Below are 23,219 nucleotides of genomic sequence, written 5' to 3'. Positions count from 1 at the left end.
GTGGAACAGCAATCATGACTGTGGGAAAGAGTAGCAAGATGCTGCAGCACATTGACTATAGGATGAGATGTATTCTGCAAGATGGTCGTATCTTCATTGGCACCTTTAAGGCTTTTGACAAGCATATGAACTTGATCCTCTGTGATTGTGATGAGTTCAGGAAGATCAAGCCAAAGAATGCTAAGCAGCCAGAGCGTGAAGAAAAGCGAGTTTTGGGTCTGGTGTTGTTGCGTGGGGAGAACTTGGTTTCCATGACTGTGGAGGGACCACCCCCTAAAGATACTGGCATTGCTCGGGTGCCACTTGCTGGAGCTGCAGGGGGCCCTGGGGTTGGCAGGGCCGCTGGCAGAGGCGTTCCAGCCGGTGTTCCGATTCCCCAGGCTCCTGCTGGGTTAGCAGGCCCTGTCCGAGGGGTTGGGGGGCCATCACAACAGGTAATGACCCCCCAGGGAAGAGGCACTGTAGCAGCTGCTGCAGTTGCTGCTACTGCCAGCATCGCCGGAGCCCCAACTCAGTATCCACCGGGACGGGGGACTGCACCTACACCTGTTGGTCGAGCAACCCCACCTCCAGGAATTATGGCTCCTCCACCTGGTATGAGACCACCCATGGGCCCACCAATTGGGCTTCCTCCTACTCGTGGGACGCCAATAGGCATGCCCCCTTCAGGAATGAGACCCCCTCCACCAGGGATAAGAGGTCCACCTCCCCCAGGAATGCGTCCACCAAGACCCTAGGATACTGTTGATCCTTCTTAGTCACTTTTTGTCCTGCAATGCAGCTTGTGAAATGTGTGAAATGTTTGTGAGCTTTTGTCCCCTCTGTTCCATTAATATTAGCTAATAAATGCATAGAGCAATTAAAAAAAAAAAAAAAAAAAAGAAAAAGCAGCTATCACTACAGATTCCATGATATTAAAAGAATAGTAAGTACTATGGAGAACTCTATGCCCAAAGATTTGGTAACCTAGACAAAATGGACCAGCTCCTTAAGGAGACAATCTGCCAAAACTCACAAAAACGAAATATCAATCTGAACAAACCTATATCTATTAGAAAAACTAAATCAATAATTGATAATCTTCTGAAAAGAAAGCACCAGTCCCAAATGGGTTCAGTGATGAGTTCTGTAAAATATTAAAGAAATGAATTATACCAATTGTCTATAACCACTTCCAGGACACAGAAGTCAAGGGAATACTTCCTAACTCATTCTGTGAAGCCAGCATTATTCTAACAAAACCAGACAAAGAAATCTTAAGAGAAAAAACCCCATAGAACAACATCTCTCATGAACGTAAGTGGAAAAATCTGCAACAAAATGTTAGCAAATCAAATCCAACAATATATAAAAAAATTATATACCACAAGCATCTGGGATTTATCCCAGGTATGCAAGGTTGGTTCAATATTCAGAAAAAAATACATGCGATCGATCACATGTGTGTGCATACATACTCGGTTGCTAAGTCATGTCCAACTCTTTGTGACCCCATGGACTACAGGCCTTCAGGATCCTCTGTCCACGGGATTTTCCAGGCAAGAATACAGAAGTGGATGGCCATTTCCTCTTTCAGGGGACCTTCCCAAACCAGTGATTTGTCTCCTGCACTAAGGTAATGCTTATTAAATCAATGTGATACTGCTGTACAACTATTAGAATGGCTAAAAAAACAGAACAATGGTAAAACCAAATGCTTGTGAGGATGTGGAGTAACAGAACTCTTATACATTGCTGGTGGGAAAGCAAAATGACACAGCCACTTTGGAAGACAATTTGACTGTTTATTATAAAACTAAACAGTCTTATAACACGATCCAGCAATTGCACTCCTTGGTTATTTACCCAAGGAGTTAAAAATTCCTGCACATTACTATGCAAAAGGAGGCTTTTTTCTTTTCTTTCAACTATCTATGCCTTCTTTAATTCAACAGGTTTATGGAAAACTTTAGCCTGTGTGATTTTAAAATATTTTTGAATTTTTAACTCAAATTTGGCAAAATCAGCAGAGGGCTGAATTATTTTTATTGTTTTTAAGGACTTTGAAGTTTTTGGCTATAACTTTGGTATTTCAATTGGATATACATGATATATTCAATGCCATTTTGTATGTTTCAGGTAAAGTTGGAAATGTCATTAATCAAATTATATAGAATGTATTTTATGAAAAGTAAAATGTGATATATATATATTTTAAAATTTTCATGAGTACAGTTGATTTACAATGTTGTGTTAGTTTTAGGTATAAGAAGTTAAGATTTTAACTACATATTGTGTGATTCCAACTACATGACATTCTGAAAAAGGCAAAACTATGGAGGTAGTAAAATGATCAGAGGATGCCAGAGGTTAGAGGAGAGGGAGGGATGAATAGGCAGAGTACAGGATTTTTAGGGCAATGAAACCATGCTGTATGATACTGATAGCTGGTACATGTCATTATACATTTATCCAACTCTACAGAATGTACAACATTAAGAGGGAACCCTAGAGTATACTATGGGCTTTGGGTAATGATGTGGCAATGTAGGGTCATCAGATGGAACTAATGTACCACTCTGGTGGGAGGTGTTAATAATATGAAAAGCTATGGAGGTGGGACACTTCTCGATCTTTGCTTAATTTTCCTGTGAACTTAAAACTGCTCTAAAATGTAAAGGGAAAAAAAGGACATGCCCTGACACCAGCTCAGATCTGTCAATTCAATTAATAATTATCCTTTTTAATGCACCCCCCCAAATGGTAACCTAGTAAAAGAAACAAAGAAAATAAGCAAAACTCCAGTAATAATTTCAATAATAATAAACATCAGTACAGTCCATCAGTTGTAATTCTAGTAAGAGCTAAGAACAGAAAATTATAAAGTTATTTCTGACCCAGGTAAGCAACACATTTCAGTTGTAACTTCCAAAAACACAATGCATTTGAATTATGTGATTATTGAAAAATGTAGAAAGCAATATTTAACTTTCTTGAGATACTAACTATGATAAAGGTACAAGGCATTTCAAAAATCTAGCTGAAATATTTATTACTTAACCACCAATCTCTCCTTTCATTACATTACTGTGTTCTATGCACAAAGCATTGTTAATACCTATCGGGAAACCAAAAATGCAAGGATCATTACTTCACATTACTATAGTGGCCAGATAGGTAACATTAAGAGCAAAGCAGCCTGAGTGAAAGACAGTAGGTAATGACTATAAATACGGTGTACTGAAAAGAATGTATGCCTATCAAAAGGAGATAGTGTCTATACATCTGTATCTTTCTGTAATCATACAAAAAAGAAAAAGACTATGATATCTATTGATAGTATATGGTTTCAAAGTCTGCTGCATCTTTGATTTTATAAGCTTGCAGTCTCCATTAGCAGTTGTTTCCTGTCCAATTCATATATAAGATGCTGTTTTGCATTTGAGCCAAAGGACTTTCTATCAATGGCTCTTCTGAAGACCAAAGTCTTTCCTGGGTGATATGTAAGAATATCTGTGATTTTCAATGGAACTGGCTTGATGGCCTAAAGCGACTGACATTCATGTGAACCATTATAATCACTGGCCTTTTAAAGTCCAGGTTTTACTGATTTCTGAATCAAATTTCTTTGCTGCATTAACAAGCTTGGCTGAAACAAACGAACAACAACAACAAAAAACCCACTGGGCAAGAAATTCAGTCAACTGCCCAAGCCAGAAAATGTACATTTTCCCTACCATACCCAGACTTTGCCTTTATTCGATGGATCCTTTCTGAAGGAGTCATTCTCACAAGTAAGGCAAGTATCTCAAATGGCGCGAACTAAAAATTAATGTTTCTATCAGAGAAATGACAGTCTAAAAAATAATCAGATAAAACAACGCCATTTCCTATACCCCAAATCCTAAGTAATAAAGATTCCTCAGAGAACTACAAAATAAGGGAGCCTGAATATTGTTCTTAGATATCTAGGTTAATGACCCAAACCCTCCAAAGTTTAGAAGAGAAGCCAAGTGGAAGAACTTAAGGTAAACGTAGGAAGAGATCAGTGGGCGATCAGAAGTTTAACAACATCTTTCATCTGAAGAGAATATAAATTAAAAGTAAAAAGATACATAATGCAAAAGCATGAGAATTTTAATGTCATCAAAGAAACTATGTTCTTTATCAGAGGTCCCCAACCCCCAGGCCACTTAACAGTGCCTTTTAGGAATTCAGCTGCATAGCAGGAGGTGAGTGGCGGGAGAGCAAGCTTCAGAGGCCACTCTCCATTGCTCACATTACTGCCTGAACCTTCCCTGCATCTGCCCCACCCATCGAAAAATTGTCTTCCATGAAACCGGTTCCTGGTGCCAAAAATGTTGGGAACCACTGCTTTATCAGATCCAACTGATAAAAGTGATAAACTGATGAACTTTTTTTATTCTGTAATAAACTACCTTTTATTCCGGGGGGGGGGGGGGGGGGGGGCGCTTCCCTGATAGCTCAGTTGGCAAAGAATCCACCTGCAAAGTAGGAGACTCCAGTTCAATTCCTGGGTACCATATTTTGGCTATTATCCATAGATGCCTTACAACTGTTAAGAGCATGACTCCATCTGAGATTTATGGTCATAGCTAAATTATAATTCTGCGCTTTTCTCCAGTCATGCTCTGCTTCTTAGGGAGCAAGACTGGATGAAGACAGCAAGCTGAACTAGGGTTGGAATTCTGCCAGTGAAGATGAAGAAGGCAAGAAAGTAGAAGATATATGCAGTGAAATATAATGACAAACCAAGGAGGCTAAGTTAAACAAAGAAGACAAGTAAAGACACAAAGGAACAACCAAGTAATGGCATCAAATGACTGAAGATCAAAATGAAGATGAACTGTTAGGAGTAAATAAACTGATGGATGTAGTCAGAGAATGAGATGATTTAAATCAAGATTTTGGACATGGTGAAGGTACTGACAATGATAAGATCTAAATTATTATCTTGGAAGCAAGTATCTGAGTTGGAGTGGAGGGCAGGAGAGTTAGAAAGAAAAAGATGAGTAAACAAAGAAGCCTGGTTATTGAATGAATCAGTGTGGGTTTTGACTGGTCATCACTAAGGATGACAATGTGAATAACAGTATCAAAGGACAATGAGAGCACCACTAATATCTTCAGTAACTAAAGCCACACTGATGGGGAGGAAACTAGATGGCTAACATAAGGAATAGGCAGTAAGCTGAACTGTCCGATGGCAAGGGCTTCAGGAGAGCCAACAGGTAAAAATCATTTACGTAAAAAATTTTCAAACATAAATGCTTCTTAAAACACACATAAGTAAGTTATTTATGAATTGTGTGCATAGTATGAACATGGTCTGGAAGTCTATAACAAAAATCATATGAAGAGAGGAGAATGGAAACAGAACACTTTTATGATAAAGTTGAACCAGCAACGTAAACTTCACCTTTTTCACAATATTCTATTAGTTTAAAAACAGATGAAAAAGGCAAGAAATATCCTACATATGACTAAGGAAAACAATTAATCATTATTTAATTACTACTCTTTAGGATCAGCTCTATTTTTTAAATGTCATATTATTTTATATAAAAGAGATAATTCAATAAAAAGTAATGTTTTCTTTCTAGTTCAACTGTAAGCAGCAGCCTGTTTTTTGTATATTTGGCCATAATCAGGATGCCAATTCTCAATCTGTTAACTGGCACTTAGCTGTCCTGAACAGATAAGGCAGCGTAATAAATAAGATCAAAATTTAAATTGGTGAATCAAAGAGTTTATCACTGAATTTGCATCTCCTGATAAATAAATATACATAAAGCCCTGTGAAAGCCAAATATATGGAAGAATTTTCAGCAAGTAGTAAAGTTCTGACAAAAATGAAGTATAAGACATCATCTTTGTTCATTAAAGAGATTGAATATGATTACAAAACCACAAATATCTCTAAAATTCTATAATTTAGAAAAGGAAAGCTTGGAAAAGCAGACTATAGACTATATTGATCTTTATTACATATGGGTGCTTCTAGTAGTGACTCAGTATATCAAATAAAACTTTCATTTTTCAATCAACATGAACACATTAAAAATACATTTACATTTCATCTCAGCTTGTATATTAAAAAGAGAAAGTCACATAGGAAGCTTAAAATTACCTAGGTACTTTCATTACAATATGATTCTAGGAAATATAATTGTATTAGGCACAACTGTGTTATGTAATACACTAAGAGCTTGAAGTACAAAGATGGTATCTGTGCTCACACAGTTGACAGTATAGAAAAGCCCAAGTCTTAGAAATATTTTAAGTTATTATTTCTCAAAGCGCAGACCATGAACCAGCAGCACTAGAAGTATCAGAATTACCTTGCTTGTTAAATTAATTGCTTGTTCAAGTATATTTCTATGTTCCATCTCAAAATTATTAGAACAAAACAAGAATCTCCATTATGAGCAAATACCTTTGGTGGCTATCATTTACATAAAAGTTTAAGAATCAATGCCTTAAATAATTATTGTTATGAAATTACAGGTAAAAAGGTGAAAAACTCACCCCTCTTATTATTATGAAGATTCTGACTTAAAATTGATTTTTAAAAATTATTAGGTTAAAATGTTTAACAGTTCTGTTTTAAATATTTGTATAATGTTTAAACTTTATATTGGGAACTTTCATTAAAATTTATCACATCTAAGGAAATAAGATAGATTATAAGCAAACAGACTTACAGTTGGTGATATCAGGTGGTGCATAGCCATCATTCATATACATACTTGTGGGTTTTGCCACTTTCAAATAAACAAAATCAGATGTGTTCTTTAAGGCAGTTACTGCTTCTTCATGAGTAACTTCTTCTAAACACACACTATTCACCTAAAAGAAAATCCCCAAAATTTTACTTCTTCCTTCCCACTCTGAATGTCGTATTTTTTTTTTTTCTCTTTATTCCTCTGGGTAGAATCTTTAGTATACCATTGAACAGGAGTGGTAGTTGTGTCTTTCTAGCAATCTGTCCATTTCATCTAAGTTACCTGATGTGTTGGTATAGAGCTGCTCATAAATAAAAGTATTGCCTTATGCTCTTTCATTCCTACTTTTAGAAATTTGAGTTATTTTTTTCTTTGTCAGTCTAGCTAAAGGTTTGTCAATTTTGTTGATCTTTTTGAAGGCCCAAATTTTGGTTTGGTTGATCTCTATGATTGTCCTCGGAGAAGGCAATGGCACCCCACTCCAGTACTCTTGCCTGGAAAAATCCCATGGACAGAGGAGCCTGGTAGGCTGCAGTCCATGGGTTCGCTAAGAGTTGGACACGACTGAGTGACTTCACTTTCACTTTTCACTTTCATGCAATGGAGAAGGAAATAGCAACCAATTCCAGTGTTCTTGCCCGGAGAATCCCAGGGATGGGGGAGCCTGGTGGGCTGCTGTCTATGGGGTCGCACAGAGTTGGACACGACTGAAGTGATTTAGCAGCAGTAGCAGCAGCACAGTTGTCCTATTCCCTATATTGTTAAGTTTTGCCCTAATCTTTTCTCTTCTGCTGGCATTAAGTTTAGACTGTTCCGCTTTTCAGCAAACTTTTTTTGCGTGTGTATGTTTGCCTTTGAACTGTTTATTTTATACTGGAGTATAGTCAGTTAACAATGTTGTGATAGTTTCAGGTAGCCAGCAAAGGGACTCAGTCATACATGTACATGTATTCATTCTCCTCCGAATTTCCCTCCCATCCAGTCTGCCTCATAACAGTGAGCAGAGTTCCCTGTGCTATACAAAAGTCCTGGATGATTATCCATTCTAAACATAGCAGAATGTTTCTAGTGTTTTAAATTACAATGTACTAAACAAATGTTCATTTTAGTATATTTTCCATTTCTCTAATATGTAACTTTATAATCGGCTGTAGAAGATTTTTTTTTAATGTTTTGACAAAAATTTCTTAAAAAAAAAAAAATTTCTAAAGGTCACAGAACAATCCTAACTTTCCCATTGATTACTAATAAAGCTTTACAGGGTTTAGGCTGCATGGTCATTCTTATGGTCCCACCCTACAGTGTGTAGTGAGGACTGTTTGAATTCTGAAATATTCACCTGTGGTATACTGTTCATCTGATGGCCTGCAATGAGACATTAGTAGCTGTGATGCAAAGCGAGGATTAATAAATGCCACCCATTAGAGCTATCTTCTTGGAAAGCTTACTCGTGGTATGTTTCTCTTGGAACCTGGACATCTTGTTAAGAAGCCCAACTTAGCCATGTGGTCAGGCCACTGGAGAATTAAAATACCTGGCTAACAGGCCCACTTGAGCTCCCAGCTGACAGGCAAAACTCACTCTTCCACTATATATGAGCCAGCTTGAAAGTGGACCCCTGGCCCTAGTTTAGCCACCCCAGTAGACATTACAAGGAGTCAAGACATGCTGTCCTGGCCAAACCCACCCAAATTGCAGAAGTATAAGTAAATAAGTAACTGTTGTCATTTTAGTCACTAATTTTAGTGTTGTCTTATGCAGCATTAGATAACTGAATAAAGAGTTGATATGATTTGCTAAGGGATTCAACGTGGAGAGGGAAAGAAAGAGAATGATCCTAAAGTTTCAGACGTGGGCAAATTAGAAGGATAAAGTTCCCATTTAACTAGACGTGAAAATTATGCAAAGTGCAGAATTGGGGGTGGCAGGGTTGGGGGGGGGGTTGTTGTGACTTGGAAGTTTATTTTTAGATACAGTTGTCCTTTGGTATCTGTGGGGGAATGATTCTATGACCCCAGTGCCCAAATTACCCTTCTTAAGGATCAAAAAAAATTCTGCAGATTCTCAAGCTCCTATGTAAAATGGAATAGTATTTGGATACACATCCCTTGGATGGAGATTCATAACACTGTACAGGAGACAGTGACCAACATCATCCCAAAGAAAAAGAAATGCAAGAAGGCAAAATGGCTGTCTTAAGGAGGCCTTACAAATAGCTGAGAAAAGAAGAGAAATGAAAGGTAACAGAGAAAAGGAAAGATATAACTCCAACTGAATGCAGAGGTCCAGAGAACAGCAAGAAGAGATAAGATAGTTTTCTTCAGTGAACAATGCAAAGAAATAGAGAAAACAATAGAACGGGAAAGACTGTAGAGATCTCTTCAAGAATATTGGAGATACCAAGGGAAAATTTCATACAAGGATGGGCACAAAAAAGGACAGAAACGGTAAGGACCTAACAGAAGCAAAACAGACTAAAAAGAGGTGGCAAGAATACATGGAAGTATACAAAAAAGGTCTTAATGACCCAGATAACCACGTTGGTGTGGCCACTCACCTAGAGCCAGACATCCTGGAGTGTGAAGTCAAATAGGCATTTGGAAGCCTCAGAAAGCCTAGCTTTCTACTATGAAGAAAGCTAGTGGAGGTGATAGAAGTACAGCTGAGTTACTTAAAATCCTAAATGATGATGCTCCTAAAAGATCCTAAAGTGCTGCACTCAATATGTCAGCAAATTTGGAAAACGCAGCAGTGGCCAAAGGACTAGAAAAGGTCAGTTTCATTCTAATCCCAAAGAAGGGCAATTCCAAAAATGTTCAAACTACTGTATAATTGTGCTCACTGCACATGCTAGCAAGGTTATGCTCAAAATCCTTCAAGTTAGGCTTCAGCAGTACATGAACCGAGAACTTCCAGATGTACAAGCTGGATTTAGAAAAGGCAGAGGAACCAGAGATCAAACTGTCAACATTTGCTGGATCATGGAGAAAGCAAGAGAATTCCAGAAAATTCACCATGCTAAAGCTGTGTGTGGATCACAACCAACTGTGGGAAATTCTTAAAGATATGGGGATACTAGACCACTTTACTGTCTCCTCAGAAACCTGTATGCAGATCAAGGAAAGAGTTGGAACTGGACATGGAACAATGGACTGGTTCCAAATAATGGGAAAGGAGTACATCGAGGCTGTATACTGTCACTCTGCTTATTTAACTTCTATACAGAGTACATCTTGTGAAATGCTGGGCTAGATCAACTACAAACTGGAATCAAGATTGCTGGGAGAAATATCAATACCCTCAGATATGCTGATGATACTACTCTAGTGGCAGAAAGCAAAGAGGAACTAAACAGCCTCTTGATGAGGGTGAAAGGAGACAGTGGAAAGCAGGCTTAAAACTCAACATTCAAAACACTAAGATCATAGCATCTGGTCCCATCACTTAATGGCAAATGGATGGGGAAAAAGTGGAAACAGTGACAGATTTTATTTTCTTGGGCTCCAAAATCACTGCAGATGGTGACTGCAGCCACGAAATTAAAAGACACTTGCTCCTTGGAAGAAAGGGTATGGCAATCCTAGACAGCATATTAAAAAGTAGACATCACCTTACTGACAAAGGTCCATATAATCAAAGATAAGGTTTTTCCAGTAGTCATGTATGGATGTGAGAGTTGGACCTTAAAGAAGGCTGAGTGTGAAAGAATTGATGCTTCTGAATTGTGGTGCTAGAGAAGACTCTTGAGAGTCCCTTGGATAGCAAGGAGATTCAATCAGTCAATCCTAAAGGAAATCAGTCCTGAACTTTCATTGGAAGGACTGATGCTGAAGTTGAAACTCCAATCCTCTGGCTACCTGATGCGAAGAACTGACTCATTAGAAAAGACCCTGATGCTGGGAAAGATTGAAGGCAGGTGAAGAAGGGGACATCAGAGGATGAAATGGTTGGACGGCATCACCAACTCAATGGACATGCGTTTGAGCAAACTCCAGGAGACAGCAAAGGACAGGGAAGCCTGGCATGCTGCAGTCCATGGGGTTGCTAAGTGTCAGACATGACTTAGTGAATGAACAACACACCCTCTCTTACTTAAATCATCTCTAGACTACTTATCATACCTAATACAATGTAAACACCATGTGAATAGCTGTTAGCCTGCAGCCAGTAAGTTTAGGCTTTTGAGAACTTTTTGGAATTCTTCCCCTGCAAGTATTTTTGATCCTCAGTTGGTTAAATCCACAGATGTGGAACCCATGGACATAGAAGGCCAACTGTATATTTGAGATGACTCTTGAGATATACATAAGGAGACTGAAGTTCAGAAAACAATACTTATTACTATCACGTACAATGAGACTTAGTAAGCTATTTGACTACCTGTCAAAGAGAAAAGCAAATGTGCAACGTTTAGAGGTTAGGGAAAAGATGCATCAGAAAGGAGAATGAGAAGGATTGGCCAGTGAGTTAAGAGGAATAGCAAGATAGAGGGTAAGTAGTATGGAACCTGGAAAGAGCATTTTAAGAAGGCCAAAGGTGTGTCAAATGCCTGATTTATCAGTTAAAGTGAGAGATAAAACTGAATAATTTCAGTGGAGTTATGTCAACAAAAGCCTCATTAAATGGCAAATTCAGTATAATTTCTTGTTCCCTACTCTTAAAATTGATTCTGGAGAAACCATAAAGGAGGACATAAGAAATTAAAAAAAGAATGAGAAACCTAGTGGAGAAAGGTGTTGGAACTGGTGTATGTGTATGTGGGGTATGTGGGTCTATGTGAAGACGAGGGAGTGCCGGTTGTAGCTTGGGGAAAAATGACAAGTCATAGCCGTGAGAGGATAAGTTAGAGAAAAGCAGTTGGAGGACAGTTTCTTCCTCTTCACTATCATTAACTAGCAGAAATAACTAGCAGCTATTCTTAGCAGAGGTATTCAAAAGGGCAAATAAATAAATAAGAGGAACGAACCCAAATCACCACTATATCAGACTTTGTATGCCTTTTCAGATTCACTTGAGCCTACTTGCCCACTAGGCCTTGGCTGCTTGCTTACAAGAGAGCCCTGGCTATTGCTATTCTTATCTTGTCTTGTACCAACCATTACGAACTATTTCAATCTCTTCTGTAGTAAAGGCTGGGCTTGGGCGTGGCTCACATAATGAGAGCAATAACATATCAGAAGACCACATCTGATGTGTCTAGACCACTGAGGCTCTAGCTCTTTCAACACTTCTGGGTTCAGGGGAAGTGCAGTGCCACAGTGTGGGAGCTGGCCTTCCTAGCATTCATCCAGAGGGGCTGGGTAACACAGCCAAGAAATCTAAGACAGTTAACCCCTGTGGGGTAGACTCTACCTAACAAGAGACAGGAGACTAAGAGGGGCCAGGAGATCAATCCTTTCTTTTGCTTGGATAGCTGGATCTAAGGTTTAGCAGTTTCACATTGCCTGCCTGGAAGACTGTCCTATATGATAAGCAACCAGCTATATTTTCTTATGAAATTATAGCCAGCTCAGAAACATAATACCTTGTATTGACTTTGCCTCATTCTCTGCCTCCCTTTTCATTTCCACTCACTCCGGCCTCTCTGACGTTCTACTTCCAAATAATACCTTAGCACAGTAGCTTCAGGTTTGTTTTTGTACGGAATATGAACTAAGACAGTTATTAATGAAGATTGGATAAATAAATTTTGATATAGTCTATAGTTCCAGAATAGAATATTATGAAGAGGGGAAATGACTAAATCTTATCTCTTATATGGATAAGTCTCAGTAAAACAATATTGAGGAAAAAAGTATTAAAAGACTACATACTGCAAAACAGCCTTTAAAGTCTTTTTCAAAACAATACTAAACAAAACACTTAGGCATATGTATGTGATTAAGCAATCTTTAAAAAGCAAAGGAATGAGAAACACAAACTGTTGATATTCTAATTCTTGGGTTGGATAATAACTAGCAGTTTTCATTATATAGATTAGAACAAGAAAGGGAAAAAGAAGGTCACACATGACAAAGGATGATACCGTTACAAACCTAAGGATTATGATTAAATAATTTTGTGCATCCAAGCTCCTAAATAGGATAAAAGAAAAAGAGAAGGGACCTAGCAGAGGAAATGGAAATAGCAAACACATAATGAAGAGTCATTTTCTAGGTCCTGACTAAAGAAAGGCTAGTCTTCACTCGTGTAAACGTCATTTAAACATTTTTGGCATGTAGAATTTCCAGAGCCTTTCAGAAAAAAAAAAGACATCAAAGTGATTTTTAAAACAATGGATTGTTTATACTTACTGCTAAAAGTTTATCTCCAATCTGAAGTTTACCATCTTTATGAGCTGCTCCTCCTTCAATTATTTTGGTTACATAGATGCTATTATCCCCAGGAATATGCTGATTTCCAACACCTCCAGCAATGCTAAACCCAAGACCTGTTTGGAAAACACTAGTTTTAGAATTTTACCCATAAATGTAAACCTAAGTTCAGAAAGAAATGACTGAAAAGTAGAAAATAGATTCTAAAAGGTGATAATTTCACCAAATTAATGCTTTTTAAAATAAAAAAGAATCTATTTACCTATTTTTAAAATCCTAAGTATTTTGTAATCAGGGACAGTTACAAATTTAAGTGCTCCTACAGTTCCAAGTAAGTACCTTCCCAGTTCCCTCCCAGGAACTTCTTAAGAGTGTCTCATGCATTTGTGTTAGTTCAAAGAATTCATGTAAAATTGTTTCACTTTTGTTTCCATCATAATTGCACTTCTTACTAACACTTTTAATACTTCCACAAGATTAAAACAACTGAGAGAAAAAAAAAAATGGATGGTGGGCAGAACTAACAGCTTCAGAAATGCAGATGTTTTTGTTCTTTTTCAATATTCTATGAATTAATTTTAAGTAAGGAATTTCAGTAATTCATAAATCCCATGGCCTTAATACCAAACTTGTAGCTCTCTATTCATTTTTCATGAAGCCATGACTTAGAATCAGTATTTCCATTTATCCTCAATCCCATCCATGTCTTCAAAATTCAGATCACATCCTAATAGTCTTCACTGCAGATATAACTACTAATGATCTGCTCATTAATATTTTCTTCTTTTATCCTGTGTATGTGCATTTAATATACTTTGTAGATTAATGATTACAAGTTAATATCAATACTATACATGACTTCAAAATGTTTATGCTGAATGCTACTTAAAACTCAGTAGAAATAACAGAGAAATTCTAAAATTCACTAAGGTGAAAGTGAAAGTTGCTCAGTTGTATCTGACTCTTTGCCCACCAGCCTCCTCTGTCCATGCAATTCTCTAGGCAGGAACACCGGAGTGGGTAGCTGTTCCCTTCTCCAGGGGATCTTCCCAACCCAGGGATCAAACCCTGGTCTCCCACATTGCAGGTGGATTCTTTACCAGCTGAGCCACCAGGGAAACCCCATCCCTCCAAATTCAGTAAATTCTACAGATTACCAGTATTGCTAATTTTAGAATGTGTGTCATATATAACTTAAGAGTTACATGTCACTTAGAGATTTCTTACTTAATAATTTGTTTTTGTTTGATTTAGTTCATACCTTTAGGACCTTTAATGAGCTTTATTTCCATTATTTTTTCTGATACTGGTTTCCGTCTTTTTACATACAAGCGTACAATAGATCCTGCTTCTTTCAATGCTTCAACTGCTTTGCTATGTGTTACATCACGAACATCTACTTCATTTACTCGCAAAATACAGTCATTGACTCTGAGGAAAAATTTAAAATAAAAATTAAATATTAAAAATTTAATATCAATTTTTCACTTTGCCAATTTTTATTTTCATATTTTTAAGGATAACTATTTACTACAATTTTTTCTGAGAAGAAACTTCATGTTAAATTCCAATATATCAAATACTTCTATAAATACAAACATTTCTCAAGGGCCATCAAAGGAAATAGTGCAAATAATAGATTATTTTACAAAAATATTAGATGCTAATGACAGCTGTCTATGTACAGAAATTAAAATACTTTAGAAAAACAGAAAATACTTATTTAGTACCAATTATAAGCTACGAACTTCTTTTAGTGTTTTAACCCTTACAACAACCTGTAAGGTAGATCTATCTATATCCCTATTTTACAGATGGAAAAACTGAGGCACAAAGTTTAAATAACTTTCCCAAAGCCACCCAGATAATGACCAATAGAGCAGTGATTTAAAGATAAGAAACCTAAGACTTAGACCGAATAACTAGCTTAATGTCACAGTAGCAAATTAGATTAATTCATTGATTTATTAAAAAATAAACTGATCTCCAAGTGGGGTTTACCCCAGAGATGCAGCGATTCTTCAATATATGCAAATCAATCAATGTGCTATACCATATTAACAAATGAAAGGATAAAAACCATATGATAATCTCAATAGATGCAGAAAAAGCTTTTGACAAAATTCAACATGTATATATGACAAAAATTCTCCAGAAAGTGGGCACACAGGAAACCTACCTCAACATAATAGAGGCTATATATGACAAACCCACAGCAAACATTATTCTCAATGGTGAAACACTGAAAGCATTTCCTCTAAGATCAGGAACAAGGGTGCCTACTCTTGCCACTATTATTCAACAAAGTTTTGGAAGTCCTAGTCATGGCAATCAGAGAAGAAAAAGAAATAAAAGGAATCCAAATTGGAAAAGAAGAAATAAAACTGTCACTGTTTGCAGATGACATGATACTATACATAGAGCCACCAGAAAATGATTAGAGCTAATCAACGAGTTTAGTCAAGTTGCAGATACAAAACTAATACACAGAAATTTCTTGCATTTCTATGCATTAACAATGAAAAATTAGAAAGAGAAATTAAGGAAACAATCCCATTTACAACTGCAACAAAAAGAACAAAATACCTAGATATAAATCTGCCCAAGGAGGCAAAAGACCTGTATGCAGAAAACTATAAGACGCTAATGAAACAATATCAAAGATGACACAAAGATGGAGAGATATACCGAATTCTTGGATTAGAAGAATCAACACTGTGAAAATAACTACACTAACCAAAAAACAATCTACAGATTCAATGAAATTCCTATCAAATTACCAATGGTATTTTTCACAGAAATTTTGAGTTGACCAAATGTTTGTTCTGAGTTTTCCCTAAGACTATGGAAAAACCCAAACAAACTTTTTGGCCAACCCACCAGAAAAACTTTGTTAACAATTTATATGGAGACACAAAAAACTCTGAAAAGGGCTTCCCTGGTGGTCCAGTGGTTAAGAATCTGCCAAGGCAGGAGACACAGGTTCGACCCCTGGTCAGGAAAGATTCCATGTGCCACAGAGCAACTAAGCCTATGTGCCATAGATGCTGAAGTCAACGTACTCTAGAGCTGGTGCTCTTCAACAAGAGAAGCCACTGAAATGAGAAGTGTAGCTCCTACTCACTGCAATGAAAAGTAGACTCCACTCACCAAAACTAGAGAAACCCAGCAATGGAAATCTAGCAAAGCCAAAAGTAAGTTAATTTAAAAAAGACTCCAAATAGCCAAAGCAATCTTGAGAAAGAAAAACGGAGCTGGAGGTATCAGGCTCCCTGACTTTATACTACACTACAAAGCTACAGTAATCAAGATAGTATGGTACTGGCACAAAAACAGAAATACAGATCAATGGAACAAGCTAGAAAGCCCAGAGATAAATCCATGCACCTATGGGTACACCTTATCTTTGACAAAAGAGACAAGAAGATACAGTGGATAAAATATAGTCTCTTTAATAAGTTATGCTGGGAAAACTGGACAACAAATGTAAAAGCATGAAATTAGTACATTTCCTCACACCATGGACAAAAATAAACTCAAAATGGATTAAAGACCTAAATGTAAGGTCAGACATTATAAAACTCTTGGTGGAAAACATAGGCAGAACACTCTTTGACATAAATCGCAGCAAGATGCTCTTTGATCTACTTCCTAGAGTAATAGGAATAAAAATAAACAGATGAGACCTAATTAAACTTAAAAGCTTTTGCACAGCAAAGAAAACCATAAACAAGAAAAAAAGACAACCCACAGAATGGGAGAAAATACTTGCAAATGAAACAACCGAAAATGGATTAATCTCCAAAATACACAAGGAGCTCATGCTCAATACCAAAAAACCCTCAAACTATCCAATAAAAAAATGGGTGGAAGACCTGTTCTACAAAGAAAATATATATAGATGGCTAACAAACACATAAAAAGTTGCTCAACTTCACTAATTATTAGATAAATGCAAATCAAAACCACAACAAGGTATCATCTCATCCCAGTCAAAGTGGTTATCATCAAAAGATCTACAAACAATAAATTTTGGAGAGGGTATAAAGAAAGGGATCTCTCTTGTACTGTTGGTGGGAATGTAAATTGATACAGTCATGATGGAGAACAGTATGGAGGTTCCTTAAAAAACTAAAAAGTAGAACTGCCATAATACCCAGCAATCCCACTACTGGGCATATACCCTGAGAAAACTGTAATAAAAAATATACATGTACTCTAATGTTCACTGCAGCACTATTTGCAACAGCCAGAACTGGAAGCAACTGAAATGTCCAGCAACAGATGAATGGATAAAGAAGATGTGGTACATATATACAATGGAATATTACTCCACCATCAAAAGGAATGAACCTGGGTCATTTGTAGTGATGTGGGTGAACCCAGAGTCTGTCATACTGAAGTAAGTCAGAAAGAGAAGAACAAATATCATATATTAATACACACACACATATATGAAATCTAGAAAAATGGTACTGATGAATCTACTTACAGGGCAGGAATACAGATGCAGACATAGAGAACAGATTTGTGAACCACTCAGCTGATAGGAGAGGGTGAGATGAACTGAGAGTAGCATTGACATAAACACACTACCATATGTAAAACAGATAGCTAGTGGGAAGCAGCTGCTTAGCACAGGGAGCTCAGCTCGGTACTACGTGATGACCTAGAGTGGCGGGATGGAGGCCCAAGGAGGGCGGGGATATATGTACACATATAGCTGATTTACTTTGTTATTCAGCAGAAACTAACACAACATTGTGAAGCAATTATACTCCCCCCCAAAAAAATAAATAAATTGGCCTTAGTTTCAACCGGATGGTTTTCATGTAGAAAACAAAAAGATGGTCATCTCAAATTGGGCAGGGAAGGGGAACAAAATACAATTAAAACATTTCAAGCGATCATGCTAAACTTCTGTAATATATCAAATTAAGTTTAGAGAAAAGAAATTCTATATCCAAAGACAGTGATACCTTACATTTAGTACTACAGGTCAGTTCTCCAGTGAAACAAATGGAACGTATTTATTTTCATACAAGAAGTAAAAATAAAAGGCAAATAACAAAATCAGGAAGTAAATACCTACATTTATATGAATGTTCAAATTATTTACTTTATATCTAATTTCATTAATATACCACTTATCATATCCAGTGAGAAGTTTAGAAACTGAAGAGCTGCATAAGGCACCAATAGCCTTAAAATAAAATACTGTTTCTCACAGACCGTATAAAATCTTTAGTTCTAAAACTTTTAGAAAAGTGTCACCATGTGTAAAAAACAACAAACAAGGCAACAGGAAAAGTGCCACAATCTATGATCTAAGATGGCGTCTAAAGAAACAACAAAGGTGCCAAAGATCTTTGTTTAACAAGATATTAAGGATATCTTCTGCAATGGAACATTAAACCAAAGACCAGTTACTTACATTTATTCAATTTAGAAAATAGGTTAATTTATTTAAAGTCTGCATTAATCTTTTCTCTTTGTGGTGCATGTGTCTGTGTGCGAATCGCTCAGTCTTGTCCAACTCTTTGTGACCCCATGGACTATAGCTCCCCCCCAGGCTCGTCTGTCCAAGGGATTCTCCAGACAAGGATACTGGAGTGCATAGCCATTCCCTTCTTTAGGGAATCCTCCCAACCCAGGGATCACACCTGGGTCTCCTGCAATGCAGGCAAATTCTTTACCACCTGAGCCACCAGGTATGAGATAAAAACTTAGGATATATCAATATATGATTTCCTAAACCTTAAGTAAGTTTATACATATTCCCCACCCAGAAAATACAATGGGAAATCTACAATTTCTACACATTTGCGCAGAAATATTTAAATCATTAATCAAATGTATTATTCAAAATGTTTAATTTCTAAGATAAAATTGAATTCCTAAATGAAAACAGGGAAACAATGCTTAAAGCACAATTATCTCATTCATTCATTTGATATTTGAGCATCTACCTTATGTTAGTTATTATGATAATGTTTCTTATTTGTATTTATTCACTGTTTATTTTCTCTCAAGGAAAAGATACAAAGAGGATTTGGTATCATAACATCAAGTACAAAACATACCGCAATCTTCCATCTTGGGCAGCTGCTCCCCCTGCAATAATTTTAGTAATGAAAATACTTGAGTCATCTCCAATGTGTGGGTTGTCTGTACCTCCTGCAATGCTGAAACCAAGCCCTGAATTTCCCTGGGAATAGAGGGGGAAAAATTGACATTGAAAAAAAATCATTGATAGGTTCCTGTCACTATAGGACCTAGAAACTGTACCAACATAGGCAACACACATATAAAGGCATATATATGTATATATATGTATATAGGGGATATGATGATTTTTAAATTAAAAAATATAAGGAAAGCTATTCTTTTCTCTATGAATTCAGAGGTATTACTGCTGAATAGGTGAGGCTGAAGATGTACTGAGTACTTTCAGAGTTTGGTCTACATTTCTTTCTTTTTTTTTTTTCATTTTTTGAATGTTGAGTTTTTTTTTTTTTTTTAATTAGTTGGAGGCTAATTACTTCACAACATTTCAGTGGGTTTTGTCATACATTGATATGAATCAGCCATAGAGTTAACACGTGTTCCCCATCCCCATCCCCCCTCCCACCTCCCTCTCCACCCGATTCCTCTGGGTCTTCCCAGTGCACCAGGCCCGAGCACTTGTCTCATGCATCCCACCTGGGCTGGTGATCTGTTTCACCATAGATAGTATACATGCTGTTCTTTCGAAACATCCCACCCTCGCCTTCTCCCACAGAGTTCAAAAGTCTGTTCTGTACTTCTGTGTCTCTTTTTCTGTTTTGCATATAGGGTTATTGTTACCATCTTTCTAAATTCCATATATATGTGTTAGTATGCTGTAATGTTCTTTATCTTTCTGGCTTACTTCACTCTGTATAAGGGGCTCCAGCTTCATCCATCTCATTAGGACTGGTTCAAATGAATTCTTTTTAATGGCTGAGTAATATTCCATGGTGTATATGTACCACAGCTTCCTTATCCATTCATCTGCTGATGGGTATCTAGGTTGCTTCCATGTCCTGGCTGTTATAAACAGCGCTGCGATGAACACTGGGGTGCACGTGTCTCTTTCTGGTTTCCTCAGTGTGTATGCCCAGAAGTGGGATTGCTGGGTCATATGGCAGTTCTATTTCCAGTTTTTTAAGAAATCTCCACACTGTTCTCCATAGCGGCTGTACTAGTTTGCATTCCCACCAACAGTGTAAGAGGGTTCCCTTTTCTCCACACCCTCTCCAGCATTTATTGCTTGTAGACTTTTGGATAGCAGCCATCCTGACTGGCGTGTAATGGTACCTCATTGTGGTTTTGATTTGCATTTCTCTAATAATGAGTGATGTTGAGCATCTTTTCATCTGTTTGTTAGCCATCTGTATGTCTTCTTTGGAGAAATGTCTGTTTAGTTCTTTGGCCCATTTTTTGATTGGGTCATTTATTTTTCTGGAATTGAGTTTCAGGAGTTGCTTGTTTATTTTTGAGATTAATCCTTTGTCTGTTGCGTCATTTGCTATTATTTTCTCCCAATCTGAGGGCTGTCTTTTCACCTTACTTATAGTTTCCTTTGTAGTGCAAAAGCTTTTAAGTTTCATTAGGTCCCATTTGTTTAGTTTTGCTTTTATTTCCAATATTCTGGGAGGTGGGTCATAGAGGATCTTGCTGTGATTTATGTTGGAGAGTGTTTTGCCTATGTTCTCCTCTAGTTTTATAGTTTCTGGTCTTACATTTAGATCTTTAATCCATTTTGAGTTTATTTTTGTGTATGGTGTTAGAAAGTGTTCTAGTTTCATTCTTTTACAAGTGGTTGACCAGTTTTCCCAGCACCACTTGTTAAAGACGTTGTCTTTTATCCATTGTATATCCTTGCCTCCTTGGTCAAAGATAAGGTGTCGATAGGTTCGTGGATTTATCTCTGGGCTTTCTATTCTGTTCCATTGATCTATATTTCTGTCTTTGTGCCAGTACCATACTGTCTTGATGACTGTGGCTTTGTAGTAGAGTCTGAAGTCAGGCAGGTTGATTCCTCCAGTTCCATTCTTCTTTCTCAAGATTACTTTGGCTATTGGAGGTTTTTTGTATTTCCATACAAATTGTGAAATTATTTGTTCTAGTTCTGTGAAAAATACCGTTGGTAGCTTGATAGGGATTGCATTGAATCTATAGATTGCTTTGGGTAGAATAGCCATTTTGACAATATTGATTCTTCCAATCCATGAACACGGTATGTTTCTCCATCTGTTTGTGTCCTCTTTGATTTCTTTCATCAGTGTTTTATAGTTTTCTATGTATAGGTCTTTTGTTTCTTTAGGTAGATATACTCCTAAGTATTTTATTCTTTTTGTTGCAATGGTGAATGGTATTGTTTCCTTAATTTCTCTTTCTGTTTTTTCATTGTTAGTATATAGGAATGCAAGGGATTTCTGTGTGTTAATTTTATATCCTGCAACTTTACTATATTCATTGGTTAGCTCTAGTAATTTTCTGGTAGAGTCTTTAGGGTTTTCTATGTAGAGGATCATGTCATCTGCAAACAGCGAGAGTTTCACTTCTTCTTTTCCTATCTGGATTCCTTTTACTTCTTTTTCTGCTCTGATTGCTGTGGCCAAAACTTCCAACACTATGTTGAATAGTAGTGGTGAGAGTGGGCACCCTTGTCTTGTTCCTGATTTCAGGGGAAATGCTTTCAATTTTTCACCATTGAGGGTGATGCTTGCTGTGGGTTTGTCATATACAGCTTTTATTATGTTGAGGTATGTTCCTTCTGGGCACTCCATTGCTCTCCAAAGAGAAGAAATCAAGTTCCACGCACCAGAACACCGACACAAGCTTCCCTAACCAGGAAGCCTTGACATGGCAATTCTTTCTTTAAATGTATAGTTCATCCCTGTAGAGGTGTCACTATTAGGTCTCTTTCTTTTAGACTGCATCTAGCTCATGTTTGGTAAGGCAAATTGATCCCAAGAAGAAAACACTTAAGTGATCCTTGTGCTGCTGTTACTTCCAAGTAGGTACTATAGATATACTATTTCAGCCTTTTAAGAAAGGGGTACTTGGTGGGGTTTTGCTTCTGCTAAGTTTGCCATCATCTTATTTTAAAATTACCAAATTGTATCAGCTAAGTAACACTGCTATCATCCTTGAGGTGTTTAACCAAGAAACCTACCTGACTAGCAAAAGGCATTTTTTAAATACTGAAAGTCTAACTGGAGAATTTAACATTGGTAAGCTTTCTTGACAGCAAAGTTAACTTTACCAAAGCAGCATTGTTTCTTGCTCATTTTATGTATTGATTTTTGAATATTTTCTTTGAAGGACGGGTTCTCTACTGGTACAAAAAGAAAAACTGATCTCAAAGGTATTAGACATTTATTTTTTCAAGAATGATTTAACTTTGGTTTTCAGTGAGCTCAAATAAGTGGGTATATCTGGATATATTACTAAACTGTATAAAAAAAAATACCTTAAAATTTCACTCAACTACGATAGTCCTAAAATTCTATTTTAATAAAAAATTTTTTCCAGTCTTAGCTCTTTAAGAGTTACTAAAGTAGTAGTAAATAGTATCAATAGGTTGTATGGGGACACCAAGATACTCAGCTATTCTTTTTTATTCGCTTTTAAAAAATCAAGCTATAATTACAAATAATTTTGTGTAGGTTTAAGGTGTACAACATGTTGATTTGATACATTTATATAGAACAATATGATTACCACTTTATTTAGCTTACTTTGTTTAGATTACCACTTTATGTACTAGCCTTATTTAGCTAACACCTCTATGAGCTCACATAATTGCCATTATTTTTTATGGTGAGAACATTTAAGAACTAGTCTCTTCAAATTCTGAAGTATACAATACACTATTGTTGACTATATTCACTACGCTGTGCATATAAGAAGTCTGGAACTTATTCATCATCTAGTTGCAAGTCTGTACACTTTAACAGTATCTCCCTAATTCCTGGTACTCAAGTCCTTTAATCAGTGAAAAATACATGTACAGTTCTGACTAAAAGAATTTAAAAGGTACTAGGAAAAAATGAAAACATGAATGAGGTAAAAAGTTAGGATTATGTCAAGAAATCTCAATAAAGCTGGGAAAAACCCAATAAAATGACACATTAAAATGTGCAAATACATT

At 36.8% G+C, this 23,219-nt stretch overlaps 2 protein-coding genes across 8 annotated transcripts in view; one reads left to right on the top strand and one right to left on the bottom strand.

Annotated features, from left to right (window-relative positions):
• DLG1 (discs large MAGUK scaffold protein 1) overlaps positions 1-23,219 on the bottom strand; it is a 258,661-nt gene that overhangs the window by 85,781 nt on the left and 149,661 nt on the right. For all 7 annotated transcript variants that reach the window (XM_061166872.1, XM_061166871.1, XM_061166873.1 and 4 more), the window contains 4 exons: positions 19,123-19,247; positions 14,301-14,470; positions 13,019-13,155; positions 6,705-6,849 (listed from right to left, as the gene is read on the bottom strand). In XM_061166872.1, the coding sequence (XP_061022855.1) occupies positions 6,705-6,849; positions 13,019-13,155; positions 14,301-14,470; positions 19,123-19,247 (577 nt within the window). The remainder of the gene's footprint in view (positions 1-6,704; positions 6,850-13,018; positions 13,156-14,300; positions 14,471-19,122; positions 19,248-23,219) is intronic.
• On the top strand, positions 9-844 carry LOC133073437 (small nuclear ribonucleoprotein-associated protein N-like). Its single transcript, XM_061166878.1, has one exon. It carries the CDS (start codon positions 15-17, stop codon positions 735-737), a length of 723 nt encoding a protein of 240 aa, XP_061022861.1. The 5' UTR covers positions 9-14; the 3' UTR covers positions 738-844.

Source organism: Dama dama, chromosome 19 (assembly GCF_033118175.1).
Source record: "Dama dama isolate Ldn47 chromosome 19, ASM3311817v1, whole genome shotgun sequence".
In the NCBI taxonomy this organism is placed as follows: domain Eukaryota; kingdom Metazoa; phylum Chordata; class Mammalia; order Artiodactyla; family Cervidae; genus Dama; species Dama dama.
The sequence above is the reverse complement of the archived record's forward strand: the minus strand, read 5'-3'. Positions and strand labels throughout refer to the sequence as shown.

Excerpts from the sequence above, each read along its gene's own strand:
- LOC133073437 (XM_061166878.1), top strand. The coding sequence starts at position 15 with ATGACTGTGGGAAAGAGTAGCAAGATGCTGCAGCACATTGACTATAGG.